Source organism: Ranitomeya imitator, chromosome 9 (genome assembly GCF_032444005.1).
Source record: "Ranitomeya imitator isolate aRanImi1 chromosome 9, aRanImi1.pri, whole genome shotgun sequence".
Taxonomy (NCBI): Eukaryota; Metazoa; Chordata; class Amphibia; order Anura; family Dendrobatidae; genus Ranitomeya; species Ranitomeya imitator.
The window spans coordinates 35,474,572-35,494,642 of NC_091290.1; the positions used below are offsets into that span (position 1 = coordinate 35,474,572).

Sequence of the window (20,071 nt, forward strand, 5' to 3'; positions counted from 1 at the left end):
CTACTACTAATGTATAAACAAAGCAAATATAAAAATTCACTGCAATTTAAGGGGAAGCACATGAAGATCGGCTTAGCACATACCTTTGCTGTGTTGAGAACATAGAAGAGATTGCCTTTAACTGCTGCAGAACCTCTTTTGGAGGAATAAGGAAATTTCCATTTACTTGAATTGTAAACAAACAAAAACAAAAAAAAGTAACCACACGACAATATCCACTCACATGTAAACTACTTTTATTATAAGGAAACATCTTCTGACCAGAAACCCTTTTATTATTCCCTCTGCAAACATCCAGGGGTCAGTCTGCCGCAATACTGTATTATCGGTATGAATCAATCATCCATACACAAGTGTGCACACATCCTAGAGCATTTACGTTCACGACACGAGAAAGCACACTACACTTATTGCTGTTAACGCGTTTAAAGAAACTCTTACTCGATAAAAAATTTAGACATTAATGGTGATGGTGGTCTCAGCGCAATGAAGGATGAAAGGGAGGGAAGAGTGAAAGGGAGGGATGGCGCAAGGGCTAATACTGTGCCTGCTGGAGTGGACAGGGTCAGAATGTGGAATGTGAGAGTGCGGCTCCGCCAGCAGAGCGCTCCTTACGCGCTGTACGGATATTTCAGCAGTAAGGCTTCTCCTGCCGCTAACGTCAGCCTCTTTACAGGAACGACGCTTCCCTCTTTCCTCTCGGGATTGGAGCTCAGAACTAGTGAACACTGCTCCGGTAGATTCTTATGTGCTATGGACACCTCCGTCTCCTCATCGGGAGCAAAGTTTACTACGGTCACAAATCTTTCATTTTGGTCCCAACTCCGCACAAAGGCCAACGCCTTGCCAGTGTGGTTGAGTAATGTGAAGTCTCCGTGAAGAAGGGACCGTTCTTTGCCCCGCAGATCGCTCAGACGCTTGTAAAGACTGAGTAAAGAATCTTTATCGCCTTCCTGGGCCTAGAGACAAAGTGAAAAATAAAGAAAAGTTTGTGAAAGAACAGACATTTCAGCCCTGGGCTCATGTTCTCTTCTCAGTCTGTAGCCAAGTAGAGTAAAGGTTGTATCCAAGAGTCCGCACCACAGGATTAGGAGCGCACAATGCAATGAGCCGAGTCAGGAGGGGGATGAAGCCGCTGCTGCAGAGAAAGCTGCCGACAGCAAGGATAAAACTGCAGCGTGAGCAGATCGCAGAGGAACAGAGCAAAGATTACGGAAAACACGCAAGTGCATAGGTTACTGCAGAGAACAAAGGTTGGAGAGATAGGCAGGCACACGCAAAAACACACAGCCCTCTACACCAGCCGCTGCGGCACCCCACTAGAGCGGGGGTGGGGAACCTTTTTTCTCCCAAGGACCATTTGGAATTTTACAATAGCGTTTGCGGACTGTATGAAATTATGCATATTTCAATGCATGTCTCCTCACAGTGCACCCAGGAAAAACGATGGGGAATATTTGGCAGCCGTGCAAAATTAAAAAAATAAAATAAAAAATTGCACATTCTGTGTGCAAAAAAGAAAGTAAATGCAAATATAAAATAACTTGCAAAAAGAAAAAAAATGCAACTGCAAAACTACATAAAAAAAAAAAAAAATAGTAAATGCCTGCAAATATAAAAGTGCACAAGGAATAATTTGCAACTGTGCAAAATAAAATAAAAAAGGAGCATGCAAAAAAATATGAAAAATGCTAAGTAGTAAATGCCTAAAGCTGCAACCATGAAATTTTTTTTTTGTAAAATAAAAGGGGAAAAAAATATATATATATTAAAAATTAAGTATGCATGCAATGTTTAACCAGTTGCTTGTTGCCTTCTTGCAGGAGGATGTGCAGTTTTTGCAGAGAGTACATGCCAGTGCAGCCACGTCAGCCTGCACTAGGAGTGGTGATCTCCACTGTTGCATGGAAGCCCTGCCTTGCAGAAACTCTGCAGAAGGGCAGCCAGTAAACAGGAAATGCTCAAACTTACTAAGGCTAGGTTCACAATGCGTTAAAGCAGCCTGTTCAACGCATGAGTTAAACGGACTGCGTTAACGCAAGTGTCAAAATACGATCGCGCAAGCGCAGATAGAGCATCTGCTAGCTCTATCTGCGCTAGTGGTGACGGACCCAGAAACTTTGCAGCCCGCGTCCGAGGGTCCGACACTCAATGACGGCATATCTCTAGGGCACGCCCATTATGGCATGCGTTAGCGATGCACCTGAAATAGGGGTTAATGGCAGCATTAACGGACTGCGTTATGCCGCGGTGTAACGCAGTCCGTCTAACGTGCCATATTAACGCACTGTGAACCAAGCCTAATGCACTGGCCCCGAGCTGCCTGCACTCATGAACTCTCATATGCATGGGAGAAGGGGGGGGGTGGGGGGGGTGAGGGGGGGGGGATTTTGTATTTGCACTGTGCAAACTCCAGAATTTGGGCTCCTCCTTTGGTACCTCCTTTACCAGGCTGAAACATTCTCCCCTTTGCCTTGGCTGGGAGGGGGGGAACGAGTGTACAAAAGACTATGCCTCGCTTTCTCTCTAGTTTTACAACAAAGATGCAAAGTGTGCATCTCAGATCTTCTTGTAGGGATGCCGGGGGTTGCAGAAGGCTGTTCCTGGGATTGCACTTGCATCGTCATTCTCCCTCCTCCACCGCTCCATAAAATAGATTTACAGCACTTGCATCCGAGAATCCCAGGCTCTGCACCTACGTGATGGGCCTAGGGCTGCCAGCTAAAAAGCTCCAAACTTGGAATCGGCACCTCTGAAGAATTAAAGGGCGAGTGGCCAAAAAGGGCAAAGTGGCTGTGGGCCGCGCCAGATGATATCGCCAGCCGCACATGGCCCACGGGCCGGACGTTCCCCACCCCTGCACTAGAGTATAGCACATTTGAATTATGCCATTTATGATTAGTCATATGCTCAAAACGAAAGCACCTAAATCACCATTAAATCAAAGTTCCTACTCTCTTCTCTAAAGTGGGGCTGTCTACTTCTACACAGGAGGCGATTGAAGCACATAATGTTATGACCCCAAACACCTGCCAAGATACTAATGAAAAAGGTCCATGCGATTCCATGCCGATCGTGTATGTATCTCAGCAGATCTGTTGGATCGTGATGTCTTTAGTGCCTCTGATGAAAGAGCAAAAACTTTTTTTTTTTTTTTTTTTTAAACGGGGAAAACCCATTACATATCTTTTGGTAAAAAAAAATGCTTTCCCAGACACCTGAGTGGAAGATCAGTCTGAAACAGCAGTGTATGGTAAGGCATCATGTAGGTGCAGGCTGATCCAGATGACCAGCTTATGTCGACACTTCGCTGACAATTTTGGTTCAACATGTCTGATCTCTATTCTCAAGGGAGATAGTTACAGTTACATACATAGTTATTAAGGTTGAAGGAAGACTATATGTCCATCTAGTTCAACCCATAGCCTAACCCAACACGCCCTAACGTGCAGCAGCCAGATATGTCCATAAAAGCCTAATCCCTTCTCCCAAAATCATCATGTGTAAGAGTGTCTAGGAAGTTGTCCTCTGACCACTCCATCTAGTATCAGAAGTTTATCACGTTAAAGCCCCTCTGGTAATTTTGTTTTTACATTAATCATTCAGCTTTCAAAATAATAAAAACATTCAATAATTCTCAGTTTGAAGAACATGCGAGAAGTCAACCACACAATGACTTGTACGACCGAGGTCAGCTCAAATATTCATATTTAGTACGATCATATACCCACTCCTTACCTTAAATGAGATGTTCATGTTGAGCTCATTCACCTCGCCCACTGTGCCTTCAGAGAAGCCATGATTTTTACCGCTATCCCACTGCATGTACGGGCCACGTGCAGGCTGCGGAGGAGGGAACGCGTAAGGAACAATGTGCAGACTAGTAAAGGGCAGATTAACGGATTTGGCGTAGACCACTTCGTGCCTAGGCTTGTCCACTGATGTCATTTTATTAGGCTAATCCTATTGTAAGAACCCTTACCTGTCCAGGCAAATCTTTAAGTCCAATCTCATCTCCATACAGAGTTAAAGGTGTTCCCTGAAGAGTGAAGAGCAGGAGCTGATACACACGCAGCAACTTCTCCTTCACCGCAGAAGCCAAGTGTCCTAGACGTGGTCGGATCTAGAGGAAAGATAAACATTATAAATGCGAATATCGATCGACATACTGGTACCCACAGAAGCTGAAGTATATGGCAAAGTCCAGGTATACTCACCGCCCACAGAATCTTGTCCTGTTCCCAAGCGAACCCTTGATACTGCCTGATCCGCTCTCCGAGAGAGTTGTCGCTTTCATTCCCTTTGCTCAACAAGTAGCTGGTGCTTAATACACCAGTGGTCGTGTCATTGAGGATACTCATTATCTGGTTGCTGGGGGAATCATTAGAGGAGATGAGCAGCACCCTATAGCAAGAGAAAATACAAAACCTGTCAATATGCATCTTCTACTAGTGCGGAGAAGAGCGTCCTAGATACTCGCCTCGCTTTACCCTCAGAGCTGTGGTTCACAGTGATGTTCTGCAGCTCAGGAACGATCTCATCGGGCTGTATAGTAAGGGATGAACAAACGTGTTATCAGCGAACAGAGGATGTAATATGACAGAACCTACTATCAAAGTGTAAGACAAATAGACTTACATTCTGGATTTTCTCAAATCCGCTGATGTAAATTCCTCCAACTCCCTTTTCAAGCCAGAAATGCATAGCATCCTGCAAGACCAGAAATAAAAAGTTACCGTAAGTCTTCCTCAGAGATTGAAAAATAATAGGGAAATAAAAAGGAGTTTGAGGGGACAATAAGGTCTGCCTGCTTGAAAACTTGCATCACTTTCCAAGAGTGGCAGTGCCATTTAAAGAGCTCAGTGGCGTATCTAGGGGGAGGGCAGCCGGGGCATGTGCCCCGGGCGCAGCCGGCAGGGGGGGGGGCGCAGTTGGGCCGCCTAAAGCTGCGGTCCGCAGTGTCTCCCCCGGCGGCTGCATTCTGCCGGCCCCCAGACTGGGAGTCAGCTGTTCTCTGTGCCGACTGTCAAGCTGACAGCCGGCACAGAGAAGCTGCAGCGCGCCGGCTCTGTGTTCAATTGTACTGCATCTGAGATGCGAGTACAATTGAAGCTCTGACTGCCGGGTCAGAGCGACGCCAGCAGCGTGATCAGGTCATGTGATCACGCTGCTGATGTAACTCGCCCGCGCTGCAGAGCAGAGGCAGAGAAGCAGATCGGTGGTAAGTGCTCCAGTGGAGCTGAAGACACCGAAGGTGCAGGGGAGATTTAATGTGAGTGGGGATGGTGGGATTTATTATTGGATGGGAGATATTTAATATGAGTGGAGAGGGGGGGATTTATTGTGGGGAAAAGATTTAATGTGAGTGCAGATGTGGGGATTTATTGTGTGGGGAGAATTGGAGTGGAGATGGGGGATTGAATGTGTGTGGGGGGAGATTTGTCATGGGGATGGGGGTGTTTAATGTGTGGGGTGATATTTTGAGTGGGGATAAGGGGATTTAACGTGTGGGGGAGATTTGAGGACACAAAATGAAGAGCAAAGAGGGAGATGGGGGGCATGTATGAGGAAACAGTACAGGGGAATGGGGGGCATATATGAGGAAACAGTATGGGGGATGGGTGCAGACAGTTTGGGGAGCAAACGGGGGAATGTATGCAGACACAGTATGAGTTGCGATGTGAAAAACATATGTGGACAGAGTACGGGGAGTGAGGGTGTTGGGATGTGTGCATGTGTAGCATGGGGGGACAGTGTAAGGGCACAGCCAGGAGCAGACAGTATACCAAGGAGGGGGGAGTGTGATGAGAGAGTACAGTATAAATACTGGGCCCTAAAGGGGGGACACAGTGTAAGAGGACAGTGTGAAGAGGGGCCGGTATGGAAAGGAGAGGTCAGTGTGAAGGGCTTGTACCATAAGAGGGACAGTGTGGGGGTCATATTTTGTGCAGACAATATAGTGAGGGGCAATTTTTCATTCAGGAGCATTATAATGACACTTGTATCTTTAAGGGCGTCATGTGGAGATTTTCTGCAAAAGAGCGGAGAAGATGGAAGTCTGCAGAGATGGCTGTGGATGAGAAAACTCATCATGGGGTCTGGACAAGATGAAGAAAAGGAGAACAACTCCACAGGCGACGTCATCTATACTGACTAACTCTCATGTTGTTATTTATGTTAGGAGCATTAAAGGGGATGTCCAGGTTTGTGATGAGTCTGCAGTGATTCTTTGTGACTGCAGACTTCTGAATTCTCACAGTGCGCACTACACGCTGTCAGGATTCTCTGGTGCTGGTGATTTACGTACATGCGGTCACGTGCCGACTAGACATGTGTGGCCTCACTCAATGAACTGAGCGAGGCTGGGCACGTCTAGTTGGAATGTGATCAGAAGTATACAAATCACATGCTTGTACTGACATGACCATCCACTGGCAAGGGAGAATCCTAAAAGTGTGCAGTGCATTAGTTGTGAGAATTCAGAAGCTGCAATGTCAGGATTCAGCATTGCAGGTTCCAGTAGTCGTCACATGGACATGTCACTCATATGCGACTTTCATACTTATGGTCCTGTGACAACAAGCTTCTCTTCCTGCTTCTCTCAGTTTTGCACTGAACATTGAGAGCATTAGGGAGAGGAGCTCGTCGTTACATGACTAAGTGTGAAAATCGCATATGTTCTGGGGGGGCGCCAAACTGAATTCTTGCCCCGGGTTCCAGAAACCCTAGATACACCTCTGAAAGAGCTGCACCACTCTATGGAACAAACAGGCAGTGGGGCAAATAACTTAGGCTTCTTTCACACTAGCGTCGGAATCTCCCCGTCGCAATGCGTCGGGGAGAGATTCCGACGCTAGCGTTTGCTGCATTGCACAATGGGTGCAGCGGATGCATTTTTCCGGCGCATCCGCTGCCCCATTGTAAGGTGCGGGGAGGTGGGGGCGGAGTTCCGGCCGCGCATGCGCGGTCGGAAAAAGCGGTCCATCAGGAGAAAAAAACGTTACATGTAGCGTTTTTTTTCTCCCGACGGTCCGCCAAAGAACGACGCATCCGTCGCAAGACGGATGCGAAGTGTGGCAATCCGTCGCAAATGCGTCGTCAATAGAAGTCTATGGGGAAAAAACGCATCCTGCAAGCACTTTTGCAGGATGCGTTTTTTCTGCAAAACGACGCATTGTAACGGATTTAAAAAAACGCTAGTGTGAAAGTACCCTTAGCCCAGTCTAAAATGCTGCAGCATCCTGTGCATGCAAGGGAGACAATCCGATACGGATAGGCGATCATACAGAAAGAATCAATATTCTGAACATAAAAATACCCCATAAAAAGGGTTTTCCAGTTTCAGAAAAACTGCACCTGTGGGCGGTGGTTTTATTCACCCACCCTGGGTCCAGCATTGAGTCTTTATCATTGCTCCTGACTGTTATTACTCACAGTACTGACATGCTGTTGATGGCAAGAGCTGCTAAGCTCACTTATTGTCCGCCATGTTGACACAAAATCAATATCACAGACACACCGCGGGGAGCAGCAGCTGGAGACTGTGTTGGACCAGGGAAGGGTTGTTTTTTTTTTTTAGGACACAGTCAATGTAGGCAGCATTATGTAATCGGAGCTCTAAGGCCTCTTTCACATTTCCGTTGTTGAGCCACCGTCGCAATGCGTCGTTTTGTTGAAAAAAATGCATCCTGCAAAGTTGCCTGCAGGATGCGTTTTTTCCCCCATAGATTTGCATTAGCGATGCATTGCGACGTATGGCCATACGTTGCATGCGTCGTCCACTGGATGCGTCGGAATTTGGCAAGCCGTCGTCTTGAGGAAACGTTCAAGGGAAAGTTTTTTCGTATGTCCTATCCTGTTTTTTTCTAGTGCGCATGCCCGGCCGGAGCTCTCTCCTCCTCGGGACTTTAGAATGGGCAGCGGACGCGTTGAAAACTGCGTCTGCTGCTCACGTTACACCAAATTCCACAAACGTACGTTGGTACGTCGCGCCGACGCTTTGTGACGGCCGAGTACTGACGTAAATGTGAAAGAAGCCTTACTCGCTGCCGGACAGACCTGTGTATGGTGGGCTCACCTTTATTTGTGTTAGCAGGGCACTCTCTGGCTGTTTCATTTCCTGGTTGAACCAGACATCTTCTCCTCTGTAGTTTGGGGTTAGGTCCAAAACTATCTGAATACCTAAAAATAAACGAATAAATCTGCTTAGTACACAGACTGCCATTCTCATTCTGTACCACCAGCGCAGACTCCTCAGTGATCCCACCTGCCTTGGGGGGCACCACACGTGGTACTCACTTTTCTTACGAGCAGCATCCAGGAGGCTTTTGAAGTTTTCTATGGTTCCGTATTTCTGGTCAATCTCCTTGAGCCTGGTACTGGAAGGATCGTCTTTAGAATTGATGTGCAGCGGCCCGATCACCAGACCCTTCACTTTCAGGGTGCTGAGGGAATCCAGACGATGCTGTATTCCTGGACATCGATGAAACAGGACATGATCGGAGTTATTAACCACCAGCTTGTTAACATTCCCTACATCACAGGGTCTGTCTGCACATTTTCTGAATAGACAAACACTTCTTGGACTATAATCTTCACTTTTGGCAAAAAAAAAAAAAAAAAAAGTTGTGTCACTAGAGGGGTTCTCTAAATACGCAGATGCAGAGACCCACCATGCTTGGCCATAACTTATCAGGACAAGGGGTCATCTGCAGCGCCACCACAGGAGACACAAAGCATTACATCCCTTGTAGATTGTGAGCCTTCGCGGGCAGGATCCTCTCTCCTCCTGTACCAGTTATGACTTGTACTGTGTAAGATTATTGTACTTGTTTTTATTATGTATACCCCTCCTCACATGTAAAGCGCCATGGAATAAATGGCGCAATAATAATATTAATAATAATAGTGCCCAGTGAATTAAAGGGATTGATATTTGAACTGTGACAGAAGGTAGTGGAGGCATTCACATACAAGATAACGTATTTAAGCCAGCTGTCCAGCAGTGATCATGTCGTAGGGACCCTTGGTGACAGCTGCAGTCAATCACAGCCCAGCACAAGACTGGAGACCAGTGATCGGCTGCAGCAGTCATTTGTGGGTGGTTGGGGGCTTACAATAAGTTCAAATAATGTTATATTATTGCTCCTGTTTCAAAAGAAATCCTCAAACTCTTTAATTCAAAAGGCGCCATGTAATGCCTCAGCTCTCCTGTGGCGGCGCTGTAACATTTTCTTTAGCCTTGTCAAGAATTCCATATGAACAAAATTAATCCACCATCTGCAAGAATGACAATAAAGGTGCAACTCATCACAAGAACGGGGGTCCCTGGTGGGAAAGATCACCGCTGTATGCAGTGTATATGGGTACAGCGGTCAGCACCATACACCGTCACTTGGAGACTGCCATTCGATACCTGATGCTGACAGGGGGTCATCACGTATGGGGGGCTCCTGAGAACAGGGACATTACGTGGCATAATGACAAGTACAGAACGTCAGGGGGGTCATCACATCACGTATGGGGGGCTCCTGAGAACAGGGACATTACGTGGCCTAATGACAAGTACAGAATGTCAGGGGGTCATCACATCACGTATGGGGGGCTCCTGAGAACAGGGACATTACGTGGCCTAATGACAAGTACAGAACGTCAGGGGGGTCATCACATCACGTATGGGGGGCTCCTGAGAACAGGGACATCACGTGGCATAATGACAAGTACAGAACGTCAGGGGGGTCATCACATCACGTATGGGGGGCTCCTGAGAACAGGGACATCACGTGGCATAATGACAAGTACAGAACGTCGGGGGGGTCATCACATCACGTATGGGGGGCTCCTGAGAACAGGGACATCACGTGGCATAATGACAAGTACAGAACGTCAGGGGGTCATCACATCACGTATGGGGGGCTCCTGAGAACAGGGACATTACGTGGCATAATGACAAGTACAGAACGTCAGGGGGTCATCACATCACGTATGGGGGGCTCCTGAGAACAGGGACAATTCGTGGCATAATGACAAGTACAGAACGTCATGGAAGAAGCACAGGCAGGAGCTGATGCAACACAGGCAGACACTTCCGGTGACGTCACCCTGCCTGCAGTGACGTGTACAGAGCAGGCTCCGTTCATTACTCACCAGCGATGTCCCCGACCCCGTCCTGGCCCTCGGCGTCCTGGAAGGTGGCGGGGTCTCCGATCTGGTAGAGGGGCCCCTTGTTCCACCACTCCATGGCGGGCAGCGGGCGGCAGCGCGGGGCCTGGACGATGATGGCCACCGCTCCGGCCAGCATGCCGGCCCAACCCAGCCAGAAGAGGATGAGCAGCGCCCAGCGCACCCGCACCCAGCCCGCGGTGCCGGCCACCTTCAGCAGCTCCTCCTTGGACAGGCCGGTGAACTTCACTGGCCGGCTGCCGCCATCATCGTCCTCCAGCTTCACCTTCACCGCCCCGTTTTTCTCGCCCCCCACTGGGGACTCTCCTGCCTCCGCCGCCATCGGCTGCTTCTCGGGGTCGATCTCGTTCAGCTCCACGTCCTTCATGTCTAACGCCGTGTCCTGTGTCATGTCTGCGGGGAGGAAGCCTGCGGGAGAGAAGACACATGAGCCCGGCCGCCATAGCCACAACTAGCCGGGGCCCTGCCATAGCCACAACTAGCCGGGGCCCTGCCATAGCCACAACTAGCCGGGGCCATAGCCACAACTAGCCGGGGCACTGCCATAGCCACAACTAGCCGGGGCCCCGCCATAGCCACAACTAGCCGGGGCCCCGCCATAGCCACAACTAGCCGGGGCCCCGCCATAGCCACAACTAGCCGGGGCCCCGCCATAGCCACAACTAGCCGGGGCCCCGCCATAGCCACAACTAGCCGGGGCACTGCCATAGCCACAACTAGCCGGGCCCTGCCATAGCCACAACTAGCCGGGCCCTGCCATAGCCACAACTAGCCAGGGCCCCGCCATAGCCACAACTAGCCGGGGCCATAGCCATAGCCACAACTAGCCGGGGCCCCGCCATAGCCACAACTAGCCGGGGCCATAGCCACAACTAGCCGGGGCCCTGCCGTAGCCACAACTAGCCGGGGCACCGCCATAGCCACAACTAGCCGGGGCCCCGCCATAGCCACAACTAGCCGGGGCCATAGCCACAACTAGCCGGGGCCCCGCCATAGCCACAACTAGCCGGGGCCGTAGCCACAACTAGCCGGGGCACCGCCATAGCCACAACTAGCCAGGGCCCCGCCATAGCCACAACTAGCCAGGGCCCCGCCATAGCCACAACTAGCCGGGCCCTGCCATAGCCACAACTAGCCGGGGCCCTGCCATAGCCACAACTAGCCGGGGCCCTGCCATAGCCACAACTAGCCGGGGCCATAGCCACAACTAGCCGGGGCCTGCCATAGCCACAACTAGCCGGGGCCCTGCCGGCTCCTCCGCTCACCTGGACTGCAGTGTGTGGATCAGCAGCAGCTTATAGTGAACGAGCTGATACACAGAGCTGCTCCCTGCTGTGAATGACGGCCGCGCACCACTGGGAGCTCAGACTATTGTTCTCCCCTCTTGTTAGCTCAGCTCCTTCTTCCTGACTGGGGGTTGGAGGAGACTTCCAGCAGTGTGTACAAGTGGGGAATGCCCGGCATGCTCTGTGGTGACTGGGCTCCTCCCACATGAGCTCAGACATTACTGTGATTGGCTGCTCAGTGTAGTGAGGGCGGAGTCACAGACTGGACAGTGGTGGATGACGTGCCTCAGATGAGATGCAGGATCGCTGACTAGAGGATCTGAGGTCGGGCACTGGCAGCGATTAGGTTAAAGGGAACCTGTCACCCCGTTTTTTCAGTATGAGATAAAAATACCGTTAAATAGGGCCTGAGCTGTGCTTTACAATAGGGTATTTTTGTCCCCTGATTCCCTACCTATGCTGCCGAAATACCTTACAAAAGTCGCCGTTTTCGCCTGTCAATCAGGCTGGTCTGGTCAAAAGGGCGTGGTCACAGCGCTGTTTCTCCCCGACATCTTGCTTATGTTCCCGTTGGTGGCGTAGTGCTTCTCGCATGTGCGAGTGCCGAATGCACTGCGCAGCTGTAGAAAAAGAGCACGCTCGCCGCTATTCAGCGGTTTCTCGGTGGGCGCGGCCATCTTCCTGAGGCCGCGTGGGCGCGGATGGAGTGTCCTGCTTCCCGAGGCTTCAGGAAAATGGCCGCGGGATGCCGCGCGTGCGCAGATGGAGATCGCGGCGGCCATTTTCCTGAAGCAGAGTTCGCATGTCGGCTGCAGGAAAATGGCCACCGCAATCTCCATCTGCGCACGCGCGGTATCCCGCGGCCATTTTCCTGAAGCCCCGGGAAGCAGGACACTATCTGCGCACGCGCGGCCTCAGGAAGATGGCCGCGCCCACCGAGAAACCGCTGAATAGCGGCGAGCGTGCTCTTTTTCTACAGCTGCGCAGTGCATTCGGCACTTGCGCATGCGAGAAGTACTACGCCACCAACGGGAACTTAAGCAAGATGTGGGGGAGACAGCACTGTGACCACGCCCATCCGACCTAACCAGCCTGATTGACAGGCGAAAAAGGACACTTTTGTAAGGTATTTCAGCAGCATAGGTAGGGAATCAGGGGACAAAAAATACCCTATTGTAAAGCACAGCGCAGGCCCGATTTAACGGTATTTTTATCTCCTACTGAAAAAACGGGGTGACAGGTTCCCTTTAATAACAGGAGGAGGATTTCCACCTCTCATTAATTCCTGTAGTTCCTGCTGCTCTACAGTGGGAAAGTAAAGTAAACCTGTGGACAGATCCAGGTGTATGTAATATAACAGTATCATCAGCACTGACTCACATATGGCCACTATAACCCCTTAGGGTAAGTGTCCACGGTCTGGAAACGCTGCGTTTTTGACGCTGCGTAGAGCCGCAGCGTCCAGATGTTACAGCATAGTGGAGGGGATTTCCTGAAATCCCGTCTCCACTATGCGGTAAAACACGGAGGCGACAGACCGGCGTAAACAGACATGCGGCGCGTCTTTTCAGAACGCAGCATGTCTGTTTACAATGCGGGAACGCTGCGCCGTAAATTACCCATAGACAATCATTAGATGCGGTAAAATTGCATCTAATGATGATTAGTCACATAAGTAGTAAGTGCGTAAGCGTAGCTTGCTATGCGTGTATGCTAATTTACATGCCGGCTTACCTGTCCCGCCGCCAGAAGTCCCGCATCCACTGCAGTTCCCGCGATCACTTATTTTACCACGAGAACTGCCATGCACGTGACCGGGGGTTATCTCCGGTCACTAGCCTTGTTCTCACGATCAGCTGATTGTGAGAACGCTGCAGTGTAGGTGATCGCTGGAGAGTTATCTCTGGCGATCATCTACAAGATCTGCTACATCTGGATGTCAGGCATCCAGATGTAGCAGAGCCGGACTCGTCGTGGAACACTCGTTATTTAGGCTGTGTGCACATACAACATACACCACGCAACATGCAGCATACAACATGCTACATTCACCATGCGACATACACCATGTGACATGCAACATACATAGTAACATAGTAACATAGTTAGTAAGGCCGAAAAAAGACATTTGTCCATCCAGTTCAGCCTATATTCCATCATAATAAATCCCCAGATCTACGTCCTTCTACAGAACCTAATAATTGTATGATACAATATTGTTCTGCTCCAGGAAGACATCCAGGCCTCTCTTGAACCCCTCGACTGAGTTCGCCATCACCACCTCCTCAGGCAAGCAATTCCAGATTCTCACTGCCCTAACAGTAAAGAATCCTCTTCTATGTTGGTGGAAAAACCTTCTCTCCTCCAGACGCAAAGAATGCCCTCTTGTGCCCGTCACCTTCCTTGGTATAAACAGATCCTCAGCGAGATATTTGTATTGTCCCCTTATATACTTATACATGGTTATTAGATCGCCCCTCAGTCGTCTTTTTTCTAGACTAAATAATCCTAATTTCGCTAATCTATCTGGGTATTGTAGTTCTCCCATCCCCTTTATTAATTTTGTTGCCCTCCTTTGTACTCTCTCTAGTTCCATTATATCCTTCCTGAGCACCGGTGCCCAAAACTGGACACAGTACTCCATGTGCGGTCTAACTAGCGATTTGTACAGAGGCAGTATAATGCTCTCATCATGTGTATCCAGACCTCTTTTAATGCACCCCATGATCCTGTTTGCCTTCGCAGCTGCTGCCTGGCACTGGCTGCTCCAGGTAAGTTTATCATTAACTAGGATCCCCAAGTCCTTCTCCCTGTCAGATTTACCCAGTGGTTTCCCATTCAGTGTGTAATGGTGACATTGATTCCTTCTTCCCATGTGTATAACCTTACATTTATCATTGTTAAACCTCATCTGCCACCTTTCAGCCCAAGTTTCCAACTTATCCAGATCCATCTGTAGCAGAATACTATCTTCTCTTGTATTAACTGCTTTACATAGTTTTGTATCATCTGCAAATATCGATATTTTACTGTGTAAACCTTCTACCAGATCATTAATGAATATTTTGAAGAGAACAGGTCCCAATACCGACCCCTGCGGTACCCCACTGGTCACAGCGACCCAGTTAGAGACTATATCATTTATAACCACCCTCTGCTTTCTATCACTAAGCCAGTTACTAACCCATTTACACACATTTTCCCCCAGACCAAGCATTCTCATTTTGTGTACCAACCTCTTGTGCGGCACGGTATCAAACGCTTTGGAAAAATCGAGATATACCACGTCCAATGACTCACCGTGGTCCAGCCTATAGCTTACCTCTTCATAAAAACTGATTAGATTGGTTTGACAGGAACGATTTCTCATAAACCCATGCTGATATGGAGTTAAACAGTTATTCTCATTGAGATAATCCAGAATAACATCCCTCAGAAACCCTTCAAATATTTTACCAACAATAGAGGTTAGACTTACTGGCCTATAATTTCCAGGTTCACTTTTAGAGCCCTTTTTGAATATTGGCACCACATTTGCTATGCGCCAGTCCTGCGGAACAGACCCTGTCGCTATAGAGTCCCTAAAAATAAGAAATAATGGTTTATCTATTACATTACTTAGTTCTCTTAGTACTCGTGGGTGTATGCCATCCGGACCCGGAGATTTATCTATTTTAATCTTATTTAGCCGGTTTCGCACCTCTTCTTGGGTTAGATTGGTGACCCTTAATATAGGGTTTTCATTGTTTCTTGGGATTTCACCTAGCATTTCATTTTCCACCGTGAATACCGTGGAGAAGAAGGTGTTTAATATGTTAGCTTTTTCCTCGTCATCTACCACCATTCTTTCCTCACTATTTTTTAAGGGGCCTACATTTTCAGTTTTTATTCTTTTATTATTGATATAGTTGAAGAACAGTTTGGGATTAGTTTTACTCTCCTTAGCAATGTGCTTCTCTGTTTCCTTTTTGGCAGCTTTAATTAGTTTTTTAGATAAAGTATTTTTCTCCCTATAGTTTTTTAGAGCTTCAATGGTGCCATCCTGCTTTAGTAGTGCAAATGCTTTCTTTTTACTGTTAATTGCCTGTCTTACTTCTTTGTTTAGCCACATTGGGTTTTTCCTATTTCTAGTCCTTTTATTCCCACAAGGTATAAACCGCTTACACTGCCTATTTAGGATGTTCTTACACATTTTCCATTTATTATCCGTATTCTTATTTCTGAGGATATTGTCCCAGTCTACCAGATTAAGGGCATCTCTAAGCTGGTCAAACTTTGCCTTCCTAAAGTTCAGTGTTTTTGTGACTCCCTGACAAGTCCCCCTAGTGAAAGACAGGTGAAACTGTACAATATTGTGGTCGCTATTTCCTAGATGCCCGACCACCTGCAGATTTGTTATTCTGTCATGTCTATTAGATAGTATTAGGTCTAAAAGTGCTGCTCCTCTGGTTGGATTCTGCACCAATTGTGAAAGATAATTTTTCTTGGTTATTAGCAGAAACCTGTTGCCTTTATGGGTTTCACAGGTTTCTGTTTCCCAGTTAATATCCGGGTAGTTAAAGTCCCCCATAACCAGGACCTCATTATGGGTTGCAGCTTCATCTATCTGCTTTAGAAGTAGACTTTCCATGGTTTCTGTTATATTTGGGGGTTTGTAACAGACCCCAATGAGAATTTTGTTACCATTTTTCCCTCCATGAATTTCGACCCATATGGACTCAACATCCTCATTCCCTTCGCTAATATCCTCCCTTAAAGTGGACTTTAGACAAGACTTTACATAGAGACAAACCCCTCCTCCTCTCCGATTTTTACGATCCTTTCTAAACAGACTGTAACCCTGTAAGTTAACTGCCCAGTCATAGCTTTCATCTAACCATGTCTCGGTTATTCCCACTATGTCAAAGTTACCTGTAGATATTTCTGCTTCTAGTTCTTCCATCTTGTTTGTCAGGCTTCTGGCGTTTGCGAGCATGCAGTTTAGAGGATTTTGTTTTGTTCCAATCTCCTTGCTGTGACATACGACATGCAACATATGACATGCAACATACATACAGTACATACAACATACTGTACATATAGACATACAGTACATACAACATAGAGTACATATTTACCATCACCTTGATCCCTGAAGCCATTGTCACCTGTAAAAAATATTAAAACAACAAATAAACAATATACTCTCTGATCCGCAGATATCCAATTAAAACGAGTGTCCCACGACGAGCTCCTGTGGAGAGCAGCAGCAGCAGCTGATGCGACCGCTCTCCAGGGGCTCCAGGAATACAATGACGGAAGGTATCCTTCAGCACTGTATTCCTCCGCGACTGTGAGAAATAGTCCCTAGTCTCACTTGTGGCACTGCTGTGTGGGAAAATTCCCACGCAGCTTTGCCATAAAGTGAGACCCTGAACTGAGGTAACCTCTTCAGTGATACACTGCAGGAGCCATTGTCTCCTGTCAGTGTGTCACTGGGAGGCCCTATATAGCAGTGACATAACCCGATGTCACTGTTCTATAGGGGAGATCGTCGTGGGACACTCGTTATTAATTGGACTACGGCGGAAAGGTAGTATACGGTTGGTTTATTATTTTTAATTTTCTACAGGCGATCAAGTATGGTAAGTATGGTGAAATTAAGAATATTAAAATACTTTTTTCTGGCTGTGTCTTTATTTTTTGAACTCTTTCACTACTACAGGATTAACCCCTTTACCGCAAGGGTGGTTTGCACGTTAATGACCGGGCCAATTTTTACAATTCTGACCACTGTCCCTTTATGAGGTTATAACTCTGGAACGCTTCAATGGATCCCGGTGATTTTGACACTGTTTTTTCGTGACATATTGTACTTCATGATAGTGGTAAAATTTCTTTGATATTACCTGCGTTTATTTATGAAAAAAAAAACAGAAGTTTGGCGAAAATTTAGAAAATTTCATCCAAATTTCCATTTTTTTCACAAATAAATGCAAAAATTATCGACCTAAATTTACCACTAACATGAAGCCCAATATGTCACGAAAAAACAATCTCAGAACCGCTAGGATACGTTGAAGCGTTCCTGAGTTATTACCTCATAAAGGGACACTGGTCAGAATTGCAAAAAACGGCCTGGTCATTAAGGTCAAAATAGGCTGGGTCATGAAGGGATTTTCATGGGCCCATCCAGTATGTGGGTTCCAAGGCTTGATGGGGTGCATATGGCTATGCAGCGAGGCTGGCCTTGCTGCCAATGTGTAAAACAAAGGAGTACTTGAAGTACAAAATGAATATTGTGAAGTCGATTTTCATGGGCCCATCTGGTATGTAGGTTCCAAGGCTTATTGGGGTGCATATGAATTGGTAGCAGGGCAGGCCTTGAATTCAATGCAACACTTTTTCAGGAGTTCCCCCTGGACATCTTATGAAAGGGGTATTGTGGTGCGTCGTAATTCTTGGCAGCCCAACCACTCACTGCATAGGCTACAACAGTTTAGGAGACCCACTGTTTCATAATGGTCCTTTAACCCCTTTCTGTCATTGGACGTACTATTCCGTCCATGTGGGGTGGCCCTAATTCCCAAGGACGGAATAATACGTCTAGGGCGATCGGCCGCGCTCACGGGGGGAGCGCGGACGATCGCGGCCGGGTGTCAACTGCCTATCACAGCTGACATCCCACGCTATGTGCCAGGAGCGGTCACGGACTGCCCCCGGCACATTAACCCCCGGCACACTGCAATCAAACATTATCGCGGTGTGCAGGCGGTATAGGGAAGCATCGCGCAGGGAGGGGGCTTCCCTGAGACTCCCACGTTGCTGTGAGGGTCTCCTTACCTCCCTCCCTGTAGCAGGCCCGGATCCAAGATGGCCACGGCATCCGGGTCCTGCAGGGAGGGAGGTGGCTTACCAAGTGCCTGCTCAGAGCAGGCGCTTGGTAAGCCTGCAGTACTATAAGTCAGATCGCTGATCTGACAGAGTGCTGTGCAAACTGTCAGATCAGCGATCTGTGATGTCCCCCTGGCACAAAGTAAAAAAGTTTTAGAAAAAAATTCCACATGTGTAAAAAAAATTTTTTAAAAAATTCCTAAATAATGAATATATATATATATATATATATATATATATATATATACACACAGTTAGGGCCAGAAATATTTGGACAGTGACACAATTTTCGCGAGTTGGGCTCTGCATGCCACCACATTGGATTTGAAATTAAACCTCTACAACAGAATTCAAGTGCAGATTGTAACGTTTAATTTGAAGGGTTGAACAAAAATATCTGATAGAAAATGTAGGAATTGTACACATTTCTTTACAAACACTCCACATTTTAGGAGGTCATAAGTAATTGGACAAATAAACATAACCCAAACAAAATATTTTTATTTTCAATATTTTGTTGCAAATCCTTTGGAGGCAATCAGTGCCTTAAGTCTGGAACCTGTTGTGAATTCTGTGGCTGAGTTCACTTCTGTGGTCACAAATGGTATTGCAGTCTCTGGGCTTCCTCCCTCAGGTGTTTTGGTGAGCTCGTTGGCTGCCTTGCTATTTAGCTCCACCTGAGTCTGTCTTCCTTGCTCCTTGTCAATGTTCCAGTGTTGGATCTGAGCTACTGCATCTTTCCTTGGGCCTGCTGCTCTGCTAGATAAGTGCTTCTAGTTTGTTTTCTGTTTTTTTCTGTCCAGCTTGCTATTAACTTTTGCTGGAAGCTCTGAGAAGCAAAGGGGTGCACCGCCGTGCTGTTAGTTCGGCACGGTGGGTCTTTTTGCCCCTTTGCGTGGTTTTCGTTTTAGGGTTTTTTGTAGACTGCATAGTTCTCTTTGCTATCCTCGCTCTGTCTAGAATATCGGGCCTCACTTTGCTGAATCTATTTCATTCCTACGTTTGTCTTTTCATCTTGCTAACAGTCATTATATGTGGGGGGCTGCCTATTCCTTTGGGGTATTTCTCTGAGGTAAGTCAGGCTTGTATTTCTATCTTCAGGCTAGTCAGCTCCTCAGGCAGTGCCGAGTTGCATAGGTAGTGATAGGCGCAATCCACTGCTGCTTATAGTTGTGTGAGGATAGATCAGGTACTGCAGTCTACAGAGATTCCACGTCTCAGAGCTCGTCCTATTGTTTTTGGTTATTGCCAGATCTCTGTATGTGCGCTGATTACTGCACGCTGTGTTGCCTGATTGCCAGCCATAACAGTACAAGGAGCCACACCAATGATTCCCAATAGAGGGAAAAAAGAAATCCTGACATCATTTTTTTTTCTTAGCTCTGTCTTCAGTCTTTTTTTTCCCCTAGACATTAGAGTGCTTCAGGACACAGCTGTGGACATGGATATTCAGGCTCTGTGCTCCTCAATGGATAATCTCGTTGTAAATGTACAAAAGATTCAAGATACTATTGATCAGAAATCGATGCTAGAACCAAGAATTCCGATTCCTGATTTGTTTTTTGGTGACAGAACTAAGTTCCTGAGCTTCAGAAATAATTGTAAGCTATTTTTGGCCTTGAAACCTCATTCTTCTGGTAATCCTATTCAACAGGTTTTGATTATTATTTATTTTTTGCGCGGCGACCCACAGGACTGGGCGTTTTCTCTTGCACCAGGAGATTCTGCAT

The 20,071-nt window shown here is 47.4% G+C and overlaps 1 protein-coding gene across 1 annotated transcript; it reads right to left on the minus strand.

The window, feature by feature from the left end:
* Nucleotides 1–219: 219 nt before the first annotated feature.
* LOC138649567 (amino acid transporter heavy chain SLC3A2-like) lies at nucleotides 220–11,624 on the minus strand. The gene is made up of 10 exons (XM_069740069.1): nucleotides 11,448–11,624; nucleotides 10,147–10,590; nucleotides 8,299–8,472; nucleotides 8,078–8,181; nucleotides 4,639–4,710; nucleotides 4,481–4,545; nucleotides 4,218–4,404; nucleotides 3,983–4,123; nucleotides 3,739–3,843; nucleotides 220–959 (listed from the first exon to the last, which is right to left on the minus strand). The coding sequence occupies exons 2-10, from the start codon at nucleotides 10,571–10,573 to the stop codon at nucleotides 612–614; spliced, it is 1,623 nt and encodes a 540-aa protein (XP_069596170.1). The 5' UTR covers nucleotides 10,574–10,590; nucleotides 11,448–11,624; the 3' UTR covers nucleotides 220–611.
* Between the last annotated feature and the right edge of the window lie 8,447 nt (nucleotides 11,625–20,071).

Excerpts from the sequence above, each read along its gene's own strand:
- LOC138649567 (XM_069740069.1), bottom strand. The coding sequence starts at position 10,573 with ATGACACAGGACACGGCGTTAGACATGAAGGACGTGGAGCTGAACGAG. Across the intron at positions 4,124-4,217 it reads AGGACAAGATTCTGTGGGCG|ATCCGACCACGTCTAGGACA; the intron begins GTGAGTATACCT and ends TCTTTCCTCTAG. Across the intron at positions 3,844-3,982 it reads TTAAAGATTTGCCTGGACAG|CCTGCACGTGGCCCGTACAT; the intron begins GTAAGGGTTCTT and ends CCTCCTCCGCAG.